Raw genomic sequence first — 19,044 nt, forward strand, 5'->3', positions numbered from 1 at the left:
ATATATATATATCGCACACATACATATATATAGCTGACTGTGTGTGATAGGATTGTTAATGTGTGATATGTATGTATTTGTGATATATCTAAGTGTGTATGTGATATATTTGTGTGATTGTGTGTGATATATATTTATGCATGTGTGATATGTACATGTGAAATATTTGTGTGTCTGAAATATTTGATGTGTGTGATGTGTATATATATGTGTGATATATGTATGATATATATACGTGTATGCATGATATACGTCTGTGATATATGTGTATGTAATCTATGTGTGTGACATGTGCGTGTATGATATGTGTATGTGTGATATATGTCTGTGATATATACCTGTGTGATAGATATGTGTGTGATATGTACACAGGTGTGTGATTATATATGTGTTTGATTATATATGTGTGTGGTATATATACACATATGTGTGTGTTTGATATATGTGTTATAGATTACACGGACATATCAAACGCACGTGTGAGTATATATATGTGTGTGTGATATATATGTCTGAGATACATATATACATGTGTGTTTGATATGTGTGTGATATATCTATGTGTGTGTGTGCGCATGTTTGATATGTGTGTTTGGTATGTGTGTATGTTTGATATATGTGGTATGTGATATATTTAAATGTGTGTGTTTGATACATGTGATATATTTTTATGTATGCGTTTGATATATGTGTATGTTTGATATATACATCGTGTGATATATATATATATATATATATATATATGTCCCTAGTTGGCCTGAGAAGGTGGTGCTGAGCCTTCTCCTTGAGCCACTGGGCAGCGGTTTTGATGCGACTGAAGGGCGTGCTAATCCCCTTTAGACGGCAGTTAAGACTCAACCACTTTGGTTTGGGACTGGAGTCACCAGACCGGTTTCCTTCCCGAGAAGGGGGCGAGGGGAGCAGGATCAAGCTCAGCATTACCAAGAACCTTCTCACACCCCCTCTCTCTCTCCATCCCACTCTCTCCGATCCCTCCCCTCTCTCTCCATCCCTCCCTCTCTCTCCATCCCTCCCTCTCTCTCCATCCCTCCCTCTCTCTCTCTCCATCCCACTCTCTCCATCCCTCCCTCTCTCTCCATCCCTCCCTCTCTCTCCATCCCTCCCTCTCTCTCCATCCCTCCCTCTCTCTCCATCCCTCCCTCTCTCTCCCTCCCTCTCTCTCCCTCCCTCTCTCTCTCTCTCTCTTCCCCCCCCTCCCTCTCTCTCTCTCCCCTCTCTCTCTTTCCCCCCCTCTCTCCCTCCCTCCCCCTCTCTCCCTCCCTCCCCCTCTCTCCCTCCCTCCCCCTCTCTCCCTCCCTCCCCCTCTCTCCCTCCCTCCCCCTCTCTCTCTCTCCCCCTCTCCCTCCCCCCCTCTCTCCCTCCCCCCTCTCTCCCTCCCCCCCTTCTCTCTCCCTCCCCCCTTCTCTCTCCCTCCCCCCTCTCTCTCCCTCCCCCCCCTCTCTCCCTCCCCCTCCTCTCTCCCTCCCCCCCTCTCTCTCCTCCCCCCCCTCTCTCTCCCCTCCCCCTCTCTCTCTCCCTCCCCCTCTCTCTCTCTCTCCCTCCCTCTCTCTCTCTCTCTCTCTTTCTCTCCCCTCCCTCTTTCCCCCCTCTCTCTCTCTCTCTCCCCCACTCTCTCTCTTTCCCCTCTCCCTCTCTCTCTCTTCCCCCCCAGGTGTTGTGATAAACGGTTATGGACCAAAATTGACCTGAGCCGTCAGAAGTCCATCACTCCGGCCATGCTGAGCGGCATCATCAGACGGCAGCCCGTCACCCTGGACCTCAGCTGGACCAGCATCTCAAGAAACAGCTGATGTGGCTCATCAATCGGCTGCAGGGTGAGCGAGGGGGAGGGGGGGGGAGGGGGAGCGGGAGCGGGAATGAGGGGGAGGGGAGAGGTAGAGGGGGAGGGATGGAGGAGGAGTAGAGGGGGAAGGGAGAGGAGGGGTAGAGGAGGAGGGACCAGGGGTGGATTAGGAAGAGGGGAGACGGGGCGGGGCGGAGAGGGGGGAGTGCAGGCGAGGGGCAGAGGAGGAGGGGGTAGAGAGGGGGCGAGGGGGAGAGAGGGGGGCGAGGGGGAGAGAGGGGGCGAGCAGGCGAGGAGTAGAGGAGGGGGTAGAGGGGACGAGGGGATAGAGATGGGGAGGGGGCGAGAGGTAGAAGGTTAGAGGGGCGAGGGGGGATAGAGGAGGAGCGGGGGGGGGGCGAGGGCGGAGGGGTAGAGGAGGAGAGGGGGCGAGGGGGGGAGGAGGAGCGAGGGGAGGGGGAGGGGTGATACACAGCTCCCGTGGACCCTCCCCGCAGTCGAATAGAGGGGAGAGGGAGGTGGGGACAGAGAGTCAGGTCCGTTGCTCCCCACCGAGCGACCCTCTCACCTCTGCTGCCGTTGGTGTTTCTCTCCCCCCCCTCCTCCCGCCCCCAGGTCTGAAGGAACTCATCCTCTGCGGCTGCTCCTGGTCTTCAGTCTCAGCCCTCTGCACGGCCAGCTGCTCCTATCTCCGCCTGCTCGACATCCGCTGGGTGGAGGATGTGAAGGACTCGCACCTCCGGGAGTTGGTGTCCCCTCCCACTGACACCAGGCCAGGTGAGGCACTTTCCCTCCATCCCTTTCCCCCCTCCCTCTCCCTCTCTCCTCCCCCTCTGCCCATAAACCATTTCTCGTCTCCTCAGTGTGTCCTTCTCTCTGCCCGTATCTGTCTCTCTCCTGCGACCCGGCTGTAAGGTGTGTATGTGTGCGCACGCGCGAGTGGGTGCGCGAGCAGGGGGTGTGTGCGAGCGGGCGTGTGTATGCACGAGCAGGGGTGCGTGCGGGCGCGTGTTGTGCGCGAGCAGGGGTGTGTGCGTGCGGGCGTGTGTATGCACGAGCAGGGGTGCGTGCGGGCGCGTGTGTGCGCGAGCAGGGGTGTGTGCTAGTGGGCGTGTGTATGCACGAGCAGGGGTGCGTGCGGGCGCGTGTGTGCGCGAGCAGGGGTGTGTGCTAGTGGGCGTGTGTATGCACGAGCAGGGGTGCGTGCGGGCGCGTGTGTGCGAGTGGGCGTGTGTATGCACGAGCAGGGGTGCGTGCGGGCGCGTGTGTGGCGAGTGGGCGTGTGTATGCACGAGCAGGGGTGCGTGCGCGAGCAGGGGTGTGGGGCGTGTGTATGCACGAGCAGGGGTGCGTGCGGGCGTGTGTGTGCGCGAGCAGGGGTGTGTGCGAGTGGGCGTGTGTATGCACGAGCAGGGGTGCGTGCGGGCGCGTGTGTGCGCGAGCAGGGGTGTGTGCGAGTGGGCGTGTGTATGCACGAGCAGGGATGCGCGTGTGTGCGCGAGCGGGTGTGTGTGCGTGAGCGGGGGTGAGCGGTTGTGCGTGTCGGTCTGATGTTAACTAGACTCTCAGTGTAGAGTCCCAGTATGTTTGGGAGGGGTGGCGGCAGGGTTCAGGCGAGGATGGGATCGGGGGTGCTGCCCCCCACAGTCGAATACCCGGCAAACCCTACAGTCCAGTGTCTGAGGTGTAGGACAGCCACTTGGGGTGAGGTGATGGGAGTGTGAGCAGGGTGGTGGAGGGGAGAAGGTGTCCAGAGTGATGAGGCTGATGGATGATGTTTCTCTCTCTCAACCCCCACCCCCAGGTCAGAACGACAATCGGGGCCGACTACAGAACGTGAGGGAGCTGCGACTGGCCGGCCTGGACGTGATGGACGCCTCGCTGCGCCTCCTGGTGCGCCACGTGCCCCAGCTCGCCATGCTCGACCTCAGTCACTGTCCCCACGTAGGGGATCAGTCCGTCAATCTCCTCACTGCTGCTAACTCCCAGCTCCGCGACAGTCTGGCCGAGATCAACCTGTCAGGTAATGGAGCCCGTTCAGGCCCCTCCCTCTCCATCTCTCCCCCTCCCTCTCTTGCACTCCCTCTCCCCATCTCCCCCTCACTCGACATCCTCTCCCACTCCATCGCTCCCTCTCCACCTCCCCATCTCCCTCTCCCTCTCCACTCTCCTCTCCCCCTCCCCCTCCACCTCTCCCCTTCCCTCACCACCTCTCCCCCTCCACCTCCCCCCTCCCCCTCCACCTCCCCCCCCCTCCCCCTCCCCTCCACCCTCCCCTCCACCTCTCCCCTCCACCTCTCCCCCTCCCTCTCCCCCTCCTCCTCCCCCTCTCCCCCTCCCTCCCCATCTCTCCCTCTCCCCCCTCCTCCTCCCCTCTCCCCCTCCCTCCCCATCTCTCCCCCTCCCTCTCCACCCTCTCCCACTCCATCGCTCCCTCTCCCCATCTCCCCCTCCCTCCCCATCTCCCCCTCCACCTCTCCCCCTCCTCTCCCCATCTCTCCCCTTCCCGCACACCTCTCCCCCTCCCTCCCCATCTCACCCTCCCTCCCCATCTCCCCCTCCCTCCCACCTCCCATCTCCCCCTCCCTCCCCATCTCCCTCTCCCACCTCTTCACTCTCCCCCTCACCCCTCCACCTCTCCCCCTCCCTCTCCCCCTCTCTCCCTCCCTCTCCACCTCTCCCCCTCCCTCTCCACCCTCTCCCCCTCCACCTCGCCCTCATCCACCTCTCCCCCTCCACCTCTCCCCCTCCACCTCTCCCCGCTCCCCCTCTCCCCCTCCCCCTCTCCCCCTCCCCCTCTCCCCCTCCCCCTCTCCCTCTCCCCCTCCCCCTCTCCCTCTCCCTCTCCACCTCTCCCCCTCCCTCTCCACCTCTCCCCCCTCTCTCTCCCCCTCCGCACCTCCCCCTCCGCACCTCCCCCTCCACATCTCCTTCTCCCCTCCCCTCTCAACCTTTACCCCCTCTCCAAACTCTCCCCCTCCCCGACCTCTCCCTTCTCCACATCTACCCCTCCTCCCATATCTCCCCCTCCATTACCCCTCTCAACCTCTCCAACTACCCCTCCCCCCCAACATCTTCCCCTGACATCTCTCTCTCTCTCTCTCTCCCCCTTTCCCCCCCTTCTTCTCTCTGTCCCTCTCTCTCTCTGTCCCTCTCTCTCTCTGTCCCTCTCTCTCTCTGTCCCTCTCTCTCTCTGTCCCTCTCTCTCTCTGTCCCTCTCTCTCTGTCCCTCTCTCTCTGTCCCTCTCTCTCTCTGTCCCTCTCTCTGTCCCTCTCTCTCTCTCTCTCTGTCCCTCTCTCTCTCTCTGTCCCTCTCTCTCTCTCTGTCCCTCTCTCTGTCCCTCTCTATGTCCCTCTCTCTCTCTGTCCCTCTGTCTCTTGCACTTTCTCTCGCACTGTCTCTCGCTCTCTCTCTCTCTCTGTTTCTCTCTCCCTCTGTGTGTCTCTTTCCCACTCTACGTGTCTCTTTCTCTCTCTGTCCCTCTCTCTCTCTGTCCCTCTCTCTCTCTGTCCCTCTCTCTCTCTCTGTCCCTCTCTCTCTCTCTGTCCCTCTCTCTCTCTGTCGCTCTCTCTCTCTCTGTCCCTCTCTCTCTCTGTCCCTCTCTCTCTCTGTCCCTCTCTCTCTCGCTCTGTGTTTCTCTCTCTCGCTCTGTGTTTCTCTCTCTCGCTCTGTGTTTCTCTCTCTCTCGCTCTGTGTTTCTCTCTCTCGCTCTGTGTTTCTCTCTCTCTCTCGCTCTGTGTTTCTCTCTCTCGCTCTGTGTTTCTCTCTCTCGCTCTGTGTTTCTCTCTCTCGCTCTGTGTTTCTCTCTCTCGCTCTGTGTTTCTCTCTCTCGCTCTGTGTTTCTCTCGCTCTCTCTGTTTCTCTCTCTCGCTCTGTGTTTCTCTCTCTCGCTCTGTGTTTCTCTCTCTCGCTCTGTGTTTCTCTCTCTCGCTCTGTGTTTCTCTCTCTCGCTCTGTGTTTCTCTCTCTCGCTCTGTGTTTCTCTCTCTCGCTCTGTGTTTCTCTCTCTCGCTCTGTGTTTCTCTCTCTCGCTCTGTGTTTCTCTCTCTCGCTCTGTGTTTCTCTCTCTCGCTCTGTGTTTCTCTCTCTCGCTCTGTGTTTCTCTCTCTCGCTCTGTGTTTCTCTTTCCCGCTCTGCGTGTCTCTCTCTCCCTCTCTCCCTCTCTCTCTCTCTCTCCCTCTCTCCCTCTCCCTCTCCCTCTCTCTCTCTCCCCCCTATACTAACCCTCTCTCTCTCTCTCCCCCCCCCGCAGGATGTAGCCGTCTCACGGACCAGTGCCTCCCTCTCTTTAAGCGCTGCCCGAGCATCGCCCGAATCGACCTCCGCTCCTGCAAACTGATCACGGCGGAGGGCTGCCAGCGTTTCACTGAAGACGCTCCTCCCCCTGGCTCCTTCCGCTGTTCTGAGGACAAACTCATACTACGTAACAGCTAACGCCACTGGGTGGGGACCGAGAGTCCCCCCGGGGGGAGGTGGTGGGAGCAGGATCTGTGCTCCCAGGCTCTCAACTCCTTCCACAAAAAGAAACTTCATCTTTTTTTAAAAAAAATAATTATTTTCGTCGTTGATTTCTTCGTTCCCTCTTTCCATTTTATTTTTTTTTCCTGGCCAGATTCCTCGATATGGATTTTGCCGCAGACTTTACCGAAACCACTTTTGTTTTTAAAACAAAATGATGAACTGTACTCCAGACAGAACGAGGGGAAGAAGTAATAAAGGGAGAAAAGAAAGATTTCCTATTTCTCCAGCCCCTTTCACCACCTCAGGACGTCCCAAAGTGTTTCACAGCCAATGAAGGACTTTTTTTTTTGAGGCGCGGTCACTGTTGTAATTTAGGAAACGCGGCAGCCAATTTGCGCACAGCAAGATGCCACAAACAGTAAGGTGATAAACGACCCAGATCATCTGCTCTTTAGTGATGTTGGTTGAGGGATAAATATCGGGGCCCCAGGAGACCGGGGAGAACTCCCCCCTGCTCTTCTTCCAATAGTGGCCGTGGGATTTTACGTGAGAGGGGCAGACGGGGCCCTCAGTTTAACGTCTCATCCGAAAGACGGCACCTCCGACAGTGCGGCGCTCCCTCATTGCTGACCCTCCGACAGTGCGGCGCTCCCTCAGTGCTGCCCCTCCGACAGTGCGACGCTCCCTCAGTGCTGCCCCTCCGACAGTGCGGCTCTCCCTCAGTACTGCCCCTCCGACAGTGCGGCTCTCCCTCAGTACTTACCCTCCGACAGTGCGGCTCTCCCTCAGTACTGACCCTCCGACAGTGCGGCTCTCCCTCAGTACTGCCCCTCCGACAGTGCAGCGCTCCCTCAGTACTGACCGTCCGACAGTGCAGCGCTCCCTCACTACTGACCCTCCGACAGTGCGGCGCTCCCTCAGTACTGACCCTCTCTCTCTCTCCCTCCCTCTCTGTACCCCTCTGGATTACTAGTCCAGTAACAGAATCACTACACTACTGTACCCCTCTGGATTACTAGTCCAGTATCAGAACCACTACACTACTGTACCCCTCTGGATTACTAGTCCAGTAACAGAATCACTACAGTACTGTACCCCTCTGGATTACTAGTCCAGTAACAGACCCACTACACTACTGTACCCCTCTGGATTACTAGTCCAGTAACAGACCCACTACACTACTGTTCCCCTCTGGATTACTAGTCCAGCAACAGACCCACTACACTACTGTACCCCTCTGGATTACTAGTCCAGCAACAGACCCACTACACTACTGTACCCCTCTGGATTACTAGTCCAGTAACAGAACCACTACACTACTGTACCCCTCTGGATTACTAGTCCAGTAACAGAACCACTACACCACTGTACCCCTCTGGATTACTAGTCCAGTAACAGAATCACTACACTACTGCACCCCTCTGGATTACTAGTCCAGTAACAGACCCACTACACTACTGTACCCCTCTGGATTACTAGTCCAGTAACAGACCCACTGCACTACTGTACCCCTCTGGATTACTAGTCCAGTAACAGAATCACTACACTACTGTACCCCTCTGGATTACTAGTCCAGTAACAGAACCACTACACTACTGTACCCCTCTGGATTACTAGTCCAGTACAGAATCACTACACTCCTGTACCCCTCTGGATTACTAGTCCAGTATCAGAATCACTACACTACTGTCCCCCTCTGGATTACTAGTCCAGTAATAGAATCAATACACTACTGTACCCCTCTGGATTACTAGTCCAGTAACAGAATCACTACACTACTGTACCCCTCTGGATTACTAGTCCAGTAACAGAACCACTACACTACTGTACCCCTCTGGATTACTAGTCCAGTAACAGACCCACTACACTACTGTACCCCTCTGGATTACTAGTCCAGTACAGAATCACTACACTACTGTACCCCTCTGGATTACTAGTCCAGTAATAGAATCACTACACCACTGTACTCCTCTGGATTACTAGTCCAGTAACAGAACCACTACACTACTGTACCCCTCTGGATTACTAGTCCAGTAACAGAATCACTACACTACTGTACCCCTCTGGATTACTAGTCCAGTAACAGAATCACTACACTACTGTACCCCTCTGGATTACTAGTCCAGTAACAGACCCACTACACTACTGTACCCCTCTGGATTACTAGTCCAGTAACAGAACCACTACACTACTGGACCCCTCTGGATTACTAGTCCAGTAACAGACTCACTACACTACTGTACCCCTCTGGATTACTAGTCCAGTAACAGAATCACTGCACTACTGTACCCCTCTGGATTACTAGTCCAGTAACAGACCCACTACACTACTGTACCCCTCTGGATTACTAGTCCAGTAACAGAATCACTACACTACTGTACCCCTCTGGATTACTAGTCCAGTAACAGACCCACTACACTACTGTACCCCTCTGGATTACTAGTCCAGTAACAGAATCACTACACTACTGTACCCCTCTGGATTACTAGTCCAGTAACAGAACCACTACACTACTGTACCCCTCTGGATTACTAGTCCAGTAACAGAATCACTACACTACGGTACCCCTCTGGATTACTAGTCCAGGAACAGAATCACTACACTACGGTACCCCTCTGGATTACTAGTCCAGTAACACCGGAGAGAACTCCCCTGCTCCTCTTCCAATCGTGGCTATGGGATTTTAACATCTACCTGAGAGGGGCAGACGGGGCCCTTGATTTAACGTCTCATCCGAAAGACGGCACCTCCGACAGTGCAGCACTCTTGGTACTGTCCGTCTGACAGTGCAGTGCTCCCTCAGTACTGACCCTCCGACAGTGCAGCGCTCCCTCAGTACTGCCCCTCTGACAGTGCAGCGCTCCCTCAGCACTGACCCTCCGATAATGCGGCGCTCCCTCAGTACTGACCCTCCGACAGTGCGGCGCTCCCTCAGTACTGACCCTCCGACAGTGCGGCGCTCCCTCAGTACTGACCCTCCGACAGTGCAGCGCTCCCTCAGTACTGACCCTCCGATAATGCGGCGCTCCCTCAGTACTGACCCTCCGATAATGCGGCGCTCCCTCAGTACTGACCCTCCGACAGTGCGGCGCTCCCTCAGTACTGACCCTCCGATAATGCGGCGCTCCCTCAGTACTGACCCTCCGACAGCGCGGCGCTCCCTCAGTACCGACCCTCCGACAGTGCGGCGCTCCCTCAGTACTAGCACCGGGAGTGTCGGGCCTGGGATTACGGGGCTCGAGCCTCTGGAATGTATGTGGGGTTCACACCCATGGCCTTCTGACTCGTGAGAGTGGGACGGACTAAGCCGGGCCAACTATTGTCCGGTGTGCTGTTGAGCCTATCTGTCGTGCCTCCATATTAATCCCATCGCTCCCTCTCTCACCCACTGGGTGGCAGACCTGCGACCGTCAGCACTCCACACTGGCGCTGTGCCCACTCTGTTGTCACCATCCGACTTGTTGGGGTATGTTGACGGGTGAAATGGGTCAGGGAAGCTCCCTCTTCCCCCTTCCCCCAACCCCGGGGGAAGACACCGAGATACTGTCGGTCTCGCCTGTCAACAACCAGACCCGCGGTCAGGCTAAGTGCTACTTAATCAGATTTATTTACAGATAAAGTTATACAGAGGCGGTAAGATCTACTCAGAACAGCAGGCCATTCAGCCTCCTCGAGCCTGTTCCGCCATTCGATCAGATCGTGGTCAATCTGTACCTCGACTGCATTTACCTGCCGTAGGTCCATAACCCCTCACAACCAACAAAAATCTATCGATCTCTTGTCTTGAAAGCTCCAATTGTTCCCCCGTCATCCACAATCTCGTGGGGAGAGAGTTCCAGATTTCCCTCCTGAAACGCCTGGCTCTAATTTTAGGATTCTCTCCGCTCGTTCTCGATTTCCCCCCACCAGTAGAAATAAAAGATCTCCGTATCTCACCCTGTCGAATCCTGCTAGATGACACAACAACAACAACTTGCATTTATATATCACAGGACTGTAAATCAGACCAAAAAACGACACCCGGGCCACGTAAGGAGATATCAGGGACAGGCGACCCTCAACTCGGTCAAAGAGGTAGGTTTTGAGGAGCGTCTTAAAGGAGGAGAGATTTAGGGAGGGAATTCCAGAGCTGAGGGCCTCGACGGCTGAAGGCACGGCCGCCAATGGCGGGGCGAAGGACGGACAAGAGGCCCGAGTTGGAGGAACGCAGAGTCCTCGGAGGGTCGTAATGATGGAACTCACAGTAAATGTAAACTGGATTGTGCCCTTGGTGCAAAGAAGATTGGAGACATTGAAAGGGAGCCCTGGAGTTTAAGCATGTATTTTACTACTTTTCAGAAATATAAACTAAATGGTGCAATTTTAAAAGGGGGTGCAGGAACAGAGAGACCTGGGGGTGCGTGCGCACAAATCTTTGGTGGTGGCAGGACAGGTTGAGAAGCCTGTTAAAAAAGCATACGGGATCCTGGGCTTTATTAATAGAAGCATAGAGTGCAAAAGCAAGGGAGTTATGCTAAACCCTTTATAAAACACTGGGTTAGGCCGCAGCTGGAGTATTGTGTCCAATTCTGGGCACCGCACTTTCGGAAGGATATCAAGGCCTTGGAGAGGGTGCGGAGGAGATTTACTAGAACGGTCCCAGGGATGAGGGACTTCAGTTATCTGGAGAAGCTGGGGTCGTTCTCCTCAGAGCAGAGAAGGTTAAGGGGGGATTTAATCGAGGGGTTCAAAATCATGAAGGGTTTTGATTGAGTAAATAAGGAGAAACTTTCCAGTGGCAGAAGGGCCGGTGACCAGAGGACACAGATTTACGGTAATTGGCAAAAGAGCCAGAGCGGGTGATGAGAAATCTTTTGACGCAGCGAGTTGTAATGATCTGGAATCCCCCTGAAAGGGCGGTGGGAGCAGATTCAATAATAATTTTCAAAAGGGGAATTGGATAGAAGATTAAGGGGGCCGATCTAATTGAGGGGTTTAAGATGATTGAGGGATTCGATAGGGTAGAGAGAGAGAAACTATTTCCTCTGGTGGGGGGGCGGAGTCCAGAACAAGGTTGGGGGGGAATAACCTTAAAATTAGAGCTCGGCCGTTTAGGGGTGATGTCAGGAAGCATTTCTTCACACAAAGGGGAGTGGGAATCTGGAACTCTCTCCCCCGGGGGTCAGTTGAAAATGAAAAACTGAGATTGATAGACTTTTGTTGGGTGAGGGATTTGGAACCAAGGCGGGTGGATAGAGTTAAGATACAGATCCGCCACGATCTGATTGAATGGCGGAACAGGCTGGAGGGGCAGAATGGCCTCCTGTTCCTGGATCGACAGAGCCGGGACGGGATTCTATTGTCACAAAACATCCCTCGAGGTGTTTAAACTCTAATAAATAAAGTGCGGCGACTTGTAATGTGGTCAGACGTGGCGGCTGTTTGCAGCACAGCGAGATCCCGCAAGTCTGCGACGGAACGAGCGGCTTGCGGTGGCGTTGAGCGAGGACAGAACGTTTCCCGAGGACACCCGGCGCAATCTTCTGCACCCCCACCCCCCGGACTACAAACAGCTCAGAGGGAAAGGGGGGGGGGCTGCCCTGCCGCGGGAGGTAATCCGTTCCTTTGGCGGCGGACTTGACGACGGGGACCCTGAGGGGCGAAGAGGAGGGCGGAAGGCCCGCGATCGACCACAGGGCTTCTCCGAAGACACAACGCGGCAGAAACCGGGACGAGTGCGGACGCCCGGTGCATAGCGGCTGTCGCGGAACCTCCCCTTTTAATGGTTTAGCCAAAGGTGAGTGGGTTAAAGGTAAAAGATGGTGGGTCCCTGCAGTACCCACTCACTGCCAACAGGGGGGCGTAATTCGGTCCGAAATGAAATGTGGTGCTGCAGTGCCATCTGGTGGCGAGGAGTTTGTCAGGCACTTAAAGGGGCGAACTCATTTAATTTTGGCTGACAAATAAATAGAATACTCCCACCAGGTTCCCCTCCCAAAGGCACTGGCTGTCGCTGGGAGACGGATTCCACGGCAGTGCTCAGCCGCCTTCACCTAAGGGACCCACGCGTCCTGTCTGATCCCGGGATATTCAACCAGGGAGGGCATCACAGCCGAGCCCAATTTCGGCCTCCACCACTGGACGACGGTTAAGGGGCTGGAAACCCTCGCTCGTTTCCCTCTCCCCTCACTCAGGAGCTCAGCTGTAGTGTCGCCGTTCTGCTCCTGTCCCGGCTGAGATAGGTACTGACCATTGGTGGTAGGGGGGGGGTGGGATTCGATGTCGGCTGTACGTGGCTCAGTGCCGTGTCGGACGGTGCCAGGAAACACCTTTTTATTCCCATATATTACAAATCACTAGCCGATCTCACGTGGCATTGCTCACGGTGCGAGAGGATCAAGCATAGTCTTCTGTTGATTGGGGTTAGGGCACGGGGGTCAGGATAATCGGACCAGGAGGTGCAGATGTCTTTCAGCGTCCATTTCACATTCGTGCCTTCTCACGGTATTTTCTCTCGCTCTTGCGTCCCCATTTGCGATGGGAATTTCCCGCATCAGCTCAAGCACACTGCAATTACTCCATCCAGCTCGTGGTGTCGTTGTAACCCCCTCGCAAAACCACTCCTGCAAGACCCTCCTTAAAACCCGCCCTCATTGAGCAGCACCTGCCCCGCGTCCCGGAAACATGGTCACCAGCACAGCGTGGGAGGGGTTCTGAGAGAGACAGACACAGACAGAGAAAGGGAGAGATCTGCCAGGAACCAGCCCTAAATTGGGAACTTGGAAAAATGTCAAGGGTCGGAATAGCCAAGCTGCCCAACCGCACCGGAGGATATATTGGCCTTGGAGGGGGTGCAGAGCACATTCACCAGAATGATAAATTACGAGGAAAGGTTGCTTGTATTCCCTGGAGTTTAGAAAATTAAGGGGGGGATCGAATCGAGGGGTTTAAGATGATTGAAAGATTCGATAGGGTAGATAGAAACTATTTCCTCTGGTGGGGGGAGTCCAGAACAAGGGGGGAGGGGGGCGGCAGAACCTTAAAATCCGCCCTGTATTAATTCACAACTAATCCCACTGCCCCGCTCTCTCCCCATAGCCCTGTATCGATCCCCAAACTAATCCCACTGCCCCGCTCTCTCCCCATAGCCCTGTATCGATCCCCAAACTAATCCCACTGCCCTGCTCTCTCCCCATAGCCCTGTATCGAACCCCAAACTAATCCCACTGCCCCGCTCTCTCCCCATGGTCCTGTATCAATCCCCAAACTAATCCCACTGCCCCGCTCTCTCCCCATAGCCCTGTATCAATCCCCAAACTAATCCCACTGCCCCGCTCTCTCCCCATAGTCCTGTATCAATCCCCAAACTAATCCCACTGCCCCACTCTCCCCATAGTCCTGTATCGATCCCCAAACGAATCCCACTGACCCGCTCTCTCCCCATAGCCCTGTATCAATCCCCAAACTAATCCCACTGCCCTGCTCTCTCCCCATAGCCCTGTATCGATCCCCAAACTAATCCCACTGCCCCGCTCTCTCCCCATAGCCCTGTATCGATCCCCAAACTAATCCCACTGCCCCGTTCTCTCCCCATAGCCCTGTATCAATCCCCAAACTAATCCCACTGCCCCGCTATCTCCCCATAGCCCTGTATCAATCCCCAAACTAATCCCACTGCCCTGCTCTCTCCCCATAGCCCTGTATCAATCCCCAAACTAATCCCACGGCCCCGCTCTCTCCCCGTAGCCCTGTATCAATCCCCAAACTAATCCCACTGGCCTGCTCTCTCCCCATAGGCAATACAGATATAGTGAAAACTAGAAGGCGTAAGGTGATTAACCCAGCATCAAAGCTGAAGGTCAGGCTGGGGTGTGTGGCCCAACTTAGAGTTCTATATACAAATGCACAGAGTATAAGGAATAAATTAAATGAACTACAGGTTCAAATTCAAATTGGAGGGTATGACATGATACTATTACTGAGACATGGCTGCAGGATGGTCAGGATTGGGAACTAAATATACCGGGTTATAAGGTCTACAGGAGAAATAGGGAAAATGGAAGAGGAGGAGGAGTAGCCTTAGTGATTAGAGATGAAATCACTTCAATGATAAAGGGGGATATAATGAGAGGTAAGCAGACAACAGAGACCTTATGGGTTGAATTGAGAAATAGGAAAGGATCTAAGACTATAGTGGGAGTTGTATATAGGACCCCTAGCAGCAGCTCTGAAGTGCCAGATTGTATAAATACAGAGATTAGACAAGCATGTAACAAAGGCATAGTGGTCTTAATGGGAGACTTTAACCTTAACATAGATTATGAAAAGCAGACTAGCAACTGTCAGAAAGGTAGTGAATTTCTTGAGTGTGTCCGGGATAGTTTTCTACAGCGGTATGTCCTAGAGGCAACAAGGGGGCAAGCCGTATTAGATTTAGTAATGAGTAATGAACCAGATTTAGTTAATGGCTTAACTGTGCGTGAACATTTATCCAATAGCGATCATAACATGATCGAGTTCAATGTAGTGTTTGAAAGGGTAAAAAGTGAGTCAGCTGCTAAGATTCTAGACTTGGGCAAGGCCGACTTCAATGGGATGAGACAGAGACTGTCCACAGTAAACTGGGCAAATCTGTTCATGGGTAAAACAACTGATGATCAGTGGGAAATGTTTAAAGAAACATTTAACGAGATACAGAACTGGTTTATACCCCTGAGGGGCAAGAACTCTACTTGCCAAAAAAAACAGCCATGGACAACTAAAGAGGTAAGGGACAGTATAAGACATAAGGAAAGGGCATACAAAAAGGCAAAAAATGGCACAGATCCTGGTGAATGTGAAAGATACAAAGATCAACAAACGGTCACAAAACAGATAGTAAGAGCTACAAAAAGAGAGTATGAAAAGAAACTTGCAAGGGATATCAAAACCAATACGAAGAACTTTTATAGTTATATTAGGAAAAAGAGGGTGGTCAGGAGCAGTGTTGGCCCCTTAAAAACTGGAAGTGGGGTTATTGTCATTGACAATGGGGAAATGGTGGACATGTTGAACAATTACTTTGCGTCAGTATTTACAGTAGAAAAAGAGGATAGCATGCCGGAAATCCCCAAAAAACTAATAATGAATCGGGGACAGGGACTCGATAAAATTAACATAAGTAAAGCAACAGTAATGAAGAAAATAATATCACTAAAGAGTGACAAATCCCCAGGACCAGATGGTTTCCATCCCAGGGTTTTAAAGGAAGTAGGTGAGCACATTGCAGAAGCCCCAACTATAATCTTTCAAAGTTCTCTAGATTTGGGAACTGTCCCTCTAGATTGGAAAATTGCACATGTCACTCCGCTTTTTAAGAAAGGAGAGAGAGAGAAACCAGGGAATTATAGACCAGTTAGCCTAACATCTGTTGTGGGGAAATTGCTGGGGTCTATAATTAAGGATAGGGTGACTGAACACCTCGAGAATTTTCAGTTAATCAGAGAGAGCCAGCATGGATTTGTGAAAGGTAGGTCGTGCCTGACAAACCTGATTGAATTTTTTGAAGAGATGACCAAAGTAGTGGACAGGGGAATGTCAATGGATGTTATTTATATGGACTTCCAGAAGGCATTTGATAAGGTCCCACATAAGAGACTGTTAGCTAAGATAGAAGCCCATGGAATCGAGGGAAAAGTACAGACTTGGTCAGGAAATTGGCTGAGCGAAAGGTGACAGAGAGTAGGGATAATGGGTAGGTCCTCACATTGGCAGGATGTGACTCGTGGACTCCTGCAGGGATCTGTCTTGGGGCCTCAATTATTCACAATATTTATTAACGACTTAGATGAAGGCATAGAAAGTCTCATATCTAAGTTTGCCGATGACACAAAGATTGGTGGCATTGTAAGCAGTGTAGATGAAAACATAAAATTACAAAGCGATATTGATAGATTAGCTGAATGGGCAAAACTGTGGCAAATGGAATTCAATGTAGACAAATGTGAGGTCATCCACTCTGGATCAAAAAAGGATAGAACAGGGTACTTTCTAAATGGTAAAAAGTTAAAAATAGTGGATGTCCAAAGGGACTTAGGGGTTCAGGTGCATAGATCATTGAAGTGTCATGAACAGGTGCAGAAAATAATCAAGAAGGCTAATGGAATGCTGGCCTTTATATCGAGAGGACGAGAGTACAAGGGGGCAGAAGTTATGCTGCAGCTATACAAAACCCTGGTTAGACCGCACCTGGAGTACTGTGAGCAGTTCTGGGCACCGCACCTTCGGAAGGACATATTGGCATTGGAGGGAGTGCAGCGTAGGTTTACTAGAATGATACCCGGACTTCAAGGGTTAAGTCACGAGGAGAGATTACACAAATTGGGGTTGTATTCTCTGGAGTTTTGAAGGTTAAGGGGTGATCTGATCGAAGTTTAGAAGATATTAAGGGGAACAGATAGGGCAGATGGAGAGAAACTATTTCCGCTGGTTGGGGATTCTAGGAGTAGGGGGCACAGTCTAAAAATTAGAGCCAGACCTTTCAGGAGCGAGATTAGAAAACATTTCTACACACAAAGGGTGGTAGAAGTTTGGAACTCTCTTCCGCAAACAGCAATTGATACTAGCTCAATTGCTCAATTTAAATCTGAGATCGATAGGCTTTTTGGCAACCAACGGTTTTAAGGGATCTGGGCCAAAGGCAGGTATATGGAGTTAGATCACAGATCAGCCATGATCTTATCAAATGGCGGAGCAGGCACGAGGGGCTGAATGGCCTCCTCCTGTTCCTATGTTTCCATAGTCCTGTATCAATCTCCAAACTAATCCCACTGCCCCACTCTCTCCCCATAGCCCTGTATCAATCCCCAAACTAATCCCACTGCCCCGCTCTCTCCCCATAGCCCTGTATCAATCCCCAAACTAATCCCACTGCCCCGCTCTCTCCCCATAGCCCTGTATCGATCCCCAAACTAATCCCACTGCCCCCGCTCTCTCCCCATAGCCCTGTATCGAACCCCAAACTAATCCCACTGCCCCACTCTCTCCCCGTAGCCCTGTATCAATCCCCAAACTAATCCCACTGCCCCCGCTCTCTCCCCATAGCCCTGTATCAATCCCCAAACTAATCCCACTGCCCCGCTCTCTCCCCATAGTCCTGTATCAATCCCCAAACTAATCCCACTGCCCCGCTCTCTCCCCATAGCCCTGTATCGATCCCCAAACTAATCCCACTGCCCCACTCTCTCCCCATAGTCCTGTATCAATCCCCAAACTAATCCCACTGCCCCGCTCTCTCCCCATAGTCCTGTATCGATCCCCAAACTAATCCCACTGCCCCGCTCTCTCCCCATAGCCCTGTATCGATTCCCAATCTAATCCCACTGCCCCGCTCTCTCCCCATAGCCCTGTATCAATCCCCAAACTAATCCCACTGCCCCGCTCTCTCCCCATAACCCTGTATCTTTCTCTGCTTCAAATATTTATCCAAATTACTCCACTCCTCTCTCCTCACTTCCCTCAGTGACCGTTTTAAATCGATGAACCCTCGTCACTGACTCCCCAACCAGATTAAACATTCCTTGTTCAACATATCAGAACCTTTCATCGTTTGAAAAAGCGCCTCTCGCCCCTATCTGCTCCGGCGGAAGTAGTCTCAGTATCTCTGGTCTCTGCTCAGAACTCCAGTTCCCCGTCCCTGGAATCATCCTGGTGAATCCAATCTGTCCGGTCACTCTGGTTTAAAGTGCTTTCTATCATGGGACCCCCAAAACCTCCCCCCAAAACGGGGGCCGAACCAGGGCCCTGGTGCAAATCGATCATCCCTTCTCCACTCTGCGACTCAGTGCCCCTATTTATAAACCCGACAATATTCTTGGCCAATTGATATTGCCTTTATCCACCTTCACTTCCGGGGAATTCTGGATTTGATTCCAATTCCACATCCTTCAGGACGACTCACTCCCTCGTTCCCAGGTTAAAATCAGTGTTGAGAGATTGGGCAGGGGGTGGAGGGCTCATCACACGTCATCACCTTGGCTATCGATGGTCATGTTTACCGTGACGGTCGGCCATGTTTACCGTGACATTAGACCATGTTTACCGTGACAGTGGGCCATGTTTACCGTGACAATGGGCCATGTTTACCGTGACAGTGGGCAATGTTTACCGTGACGGTCGGCCATGTTTACCGTGATATTTGGCATGTTTACCGTGACGGTCAGCCATGTTTACCATGACATTTGGCCATGTTTACCGTGACATTTGGCCATGTTTACCCGTGACTATGGGCCATGTTTACCGTGACTATGGGCCATGTTTACCGTGACAATGGGCCATATTTACTGTGACATTTGACATGTTTACCGTGACATTAGACCATGTTTACCGTGACTATGGGCCATGTTTACCGTGACTATGGGCCATGTTTACCGTGACAATGGGCCATATTTACTGTGACATTTGGCATGTTTACCGTGACATGAGACCATGTTTACCGTGACAGTGGGCCATGTTTACCGTGACAGTGGGCCATATTTACCGTGACAGTGGGCCGTGTTTACCGTGACAATGGGCCGTGTTTACCGTGACAGTGGGCCGTGTTTACCGTGACAGTGGGCCGTGTTTACCGTGACAATGGGCCGTGTTTACCGTGACAGTGGGCCGTGTTTACCGTGACATTAGACCGTGTTTACCGTGACAGTGGAACATGTTGACCGTCTGAGGGTCAGGGGTCACAGGTGGGTGCCTAGATCACGTGGTCAGTGGGAGGGGGCGTGGCCTGTTTGCCTGGGAGACACGATGGCGGGGACAAAATAGTAATT

At 52.7% G+C, this 19,044-nt stretch overlaps 1 protein-coding gene across 1 annotated transcript; it reads left to right on the forward strand.

The window, feature by feature from the left end:
• The first annotated feature begins 1,710 nt into the window (after positions 1–1,710).
• On the forward strand, positions 1,711–11,664 carry LOC137319895 (F-box/LRR-repeat protein 19-like). The gene is made up of 4 exons (XM_067981790.1): positions 1,711–1,835; positions 2,420–2,581; positions 3,609–3,827; positions 6,057–11,664. The coding sequence occupies exons 1-4, from the start codon at positions 1,811–1,813 to the stop codon at positions 6,236–6,238; spliced, it is 588 nt and encodes a 195-aa protein (XP_067837891.1). The 5' UTR covers positions 1,711–1,810; the 3' UTR covers positions 6,239–11,664.
• Positions 11,665–19,044: the final 7,380 nt, after the last annotated feature.

This window comes from Heptranchias perlo, unplaced genomic scaffold, assembly GCF_035084215.1.
Source record: "Heptranchias perlo isolate sHepPer1 unplaced genomic scaffold, sHepPer1.hap1 HAP1_SCAFFOLD_921, whole genome shotgun sequence".
NCBI lineage: Eukaryota > Metazoa > Chordata > Chondrichthyes > Hexanchiformes > Hexanchidae > Heptranchias > Heptranchias perlo.

Bases quoted from the DNA above. Each gene is read 5' to 3' on its own strand.
- LOC137319895 (XM_067981790.1), top strand. From the start codon at position 1,811: ATGTGGCTCATCAATCGGCTGCAGG. The intron at 1,836-2,419 runs GTGAGCGAGGGG...TCCCGCCCCCAG, and splicing joins GCTCATCAATCGGCTGCAGG to GTCTGAAGGAACTCATCCTC. The intron at 2,582-3,608 runs GTGAGGCACTTT...CCCCACCCCCAG, and splicing joins TCCCACTGACACCAGGCCAG to GTCAGAACGACAATCGGGGC.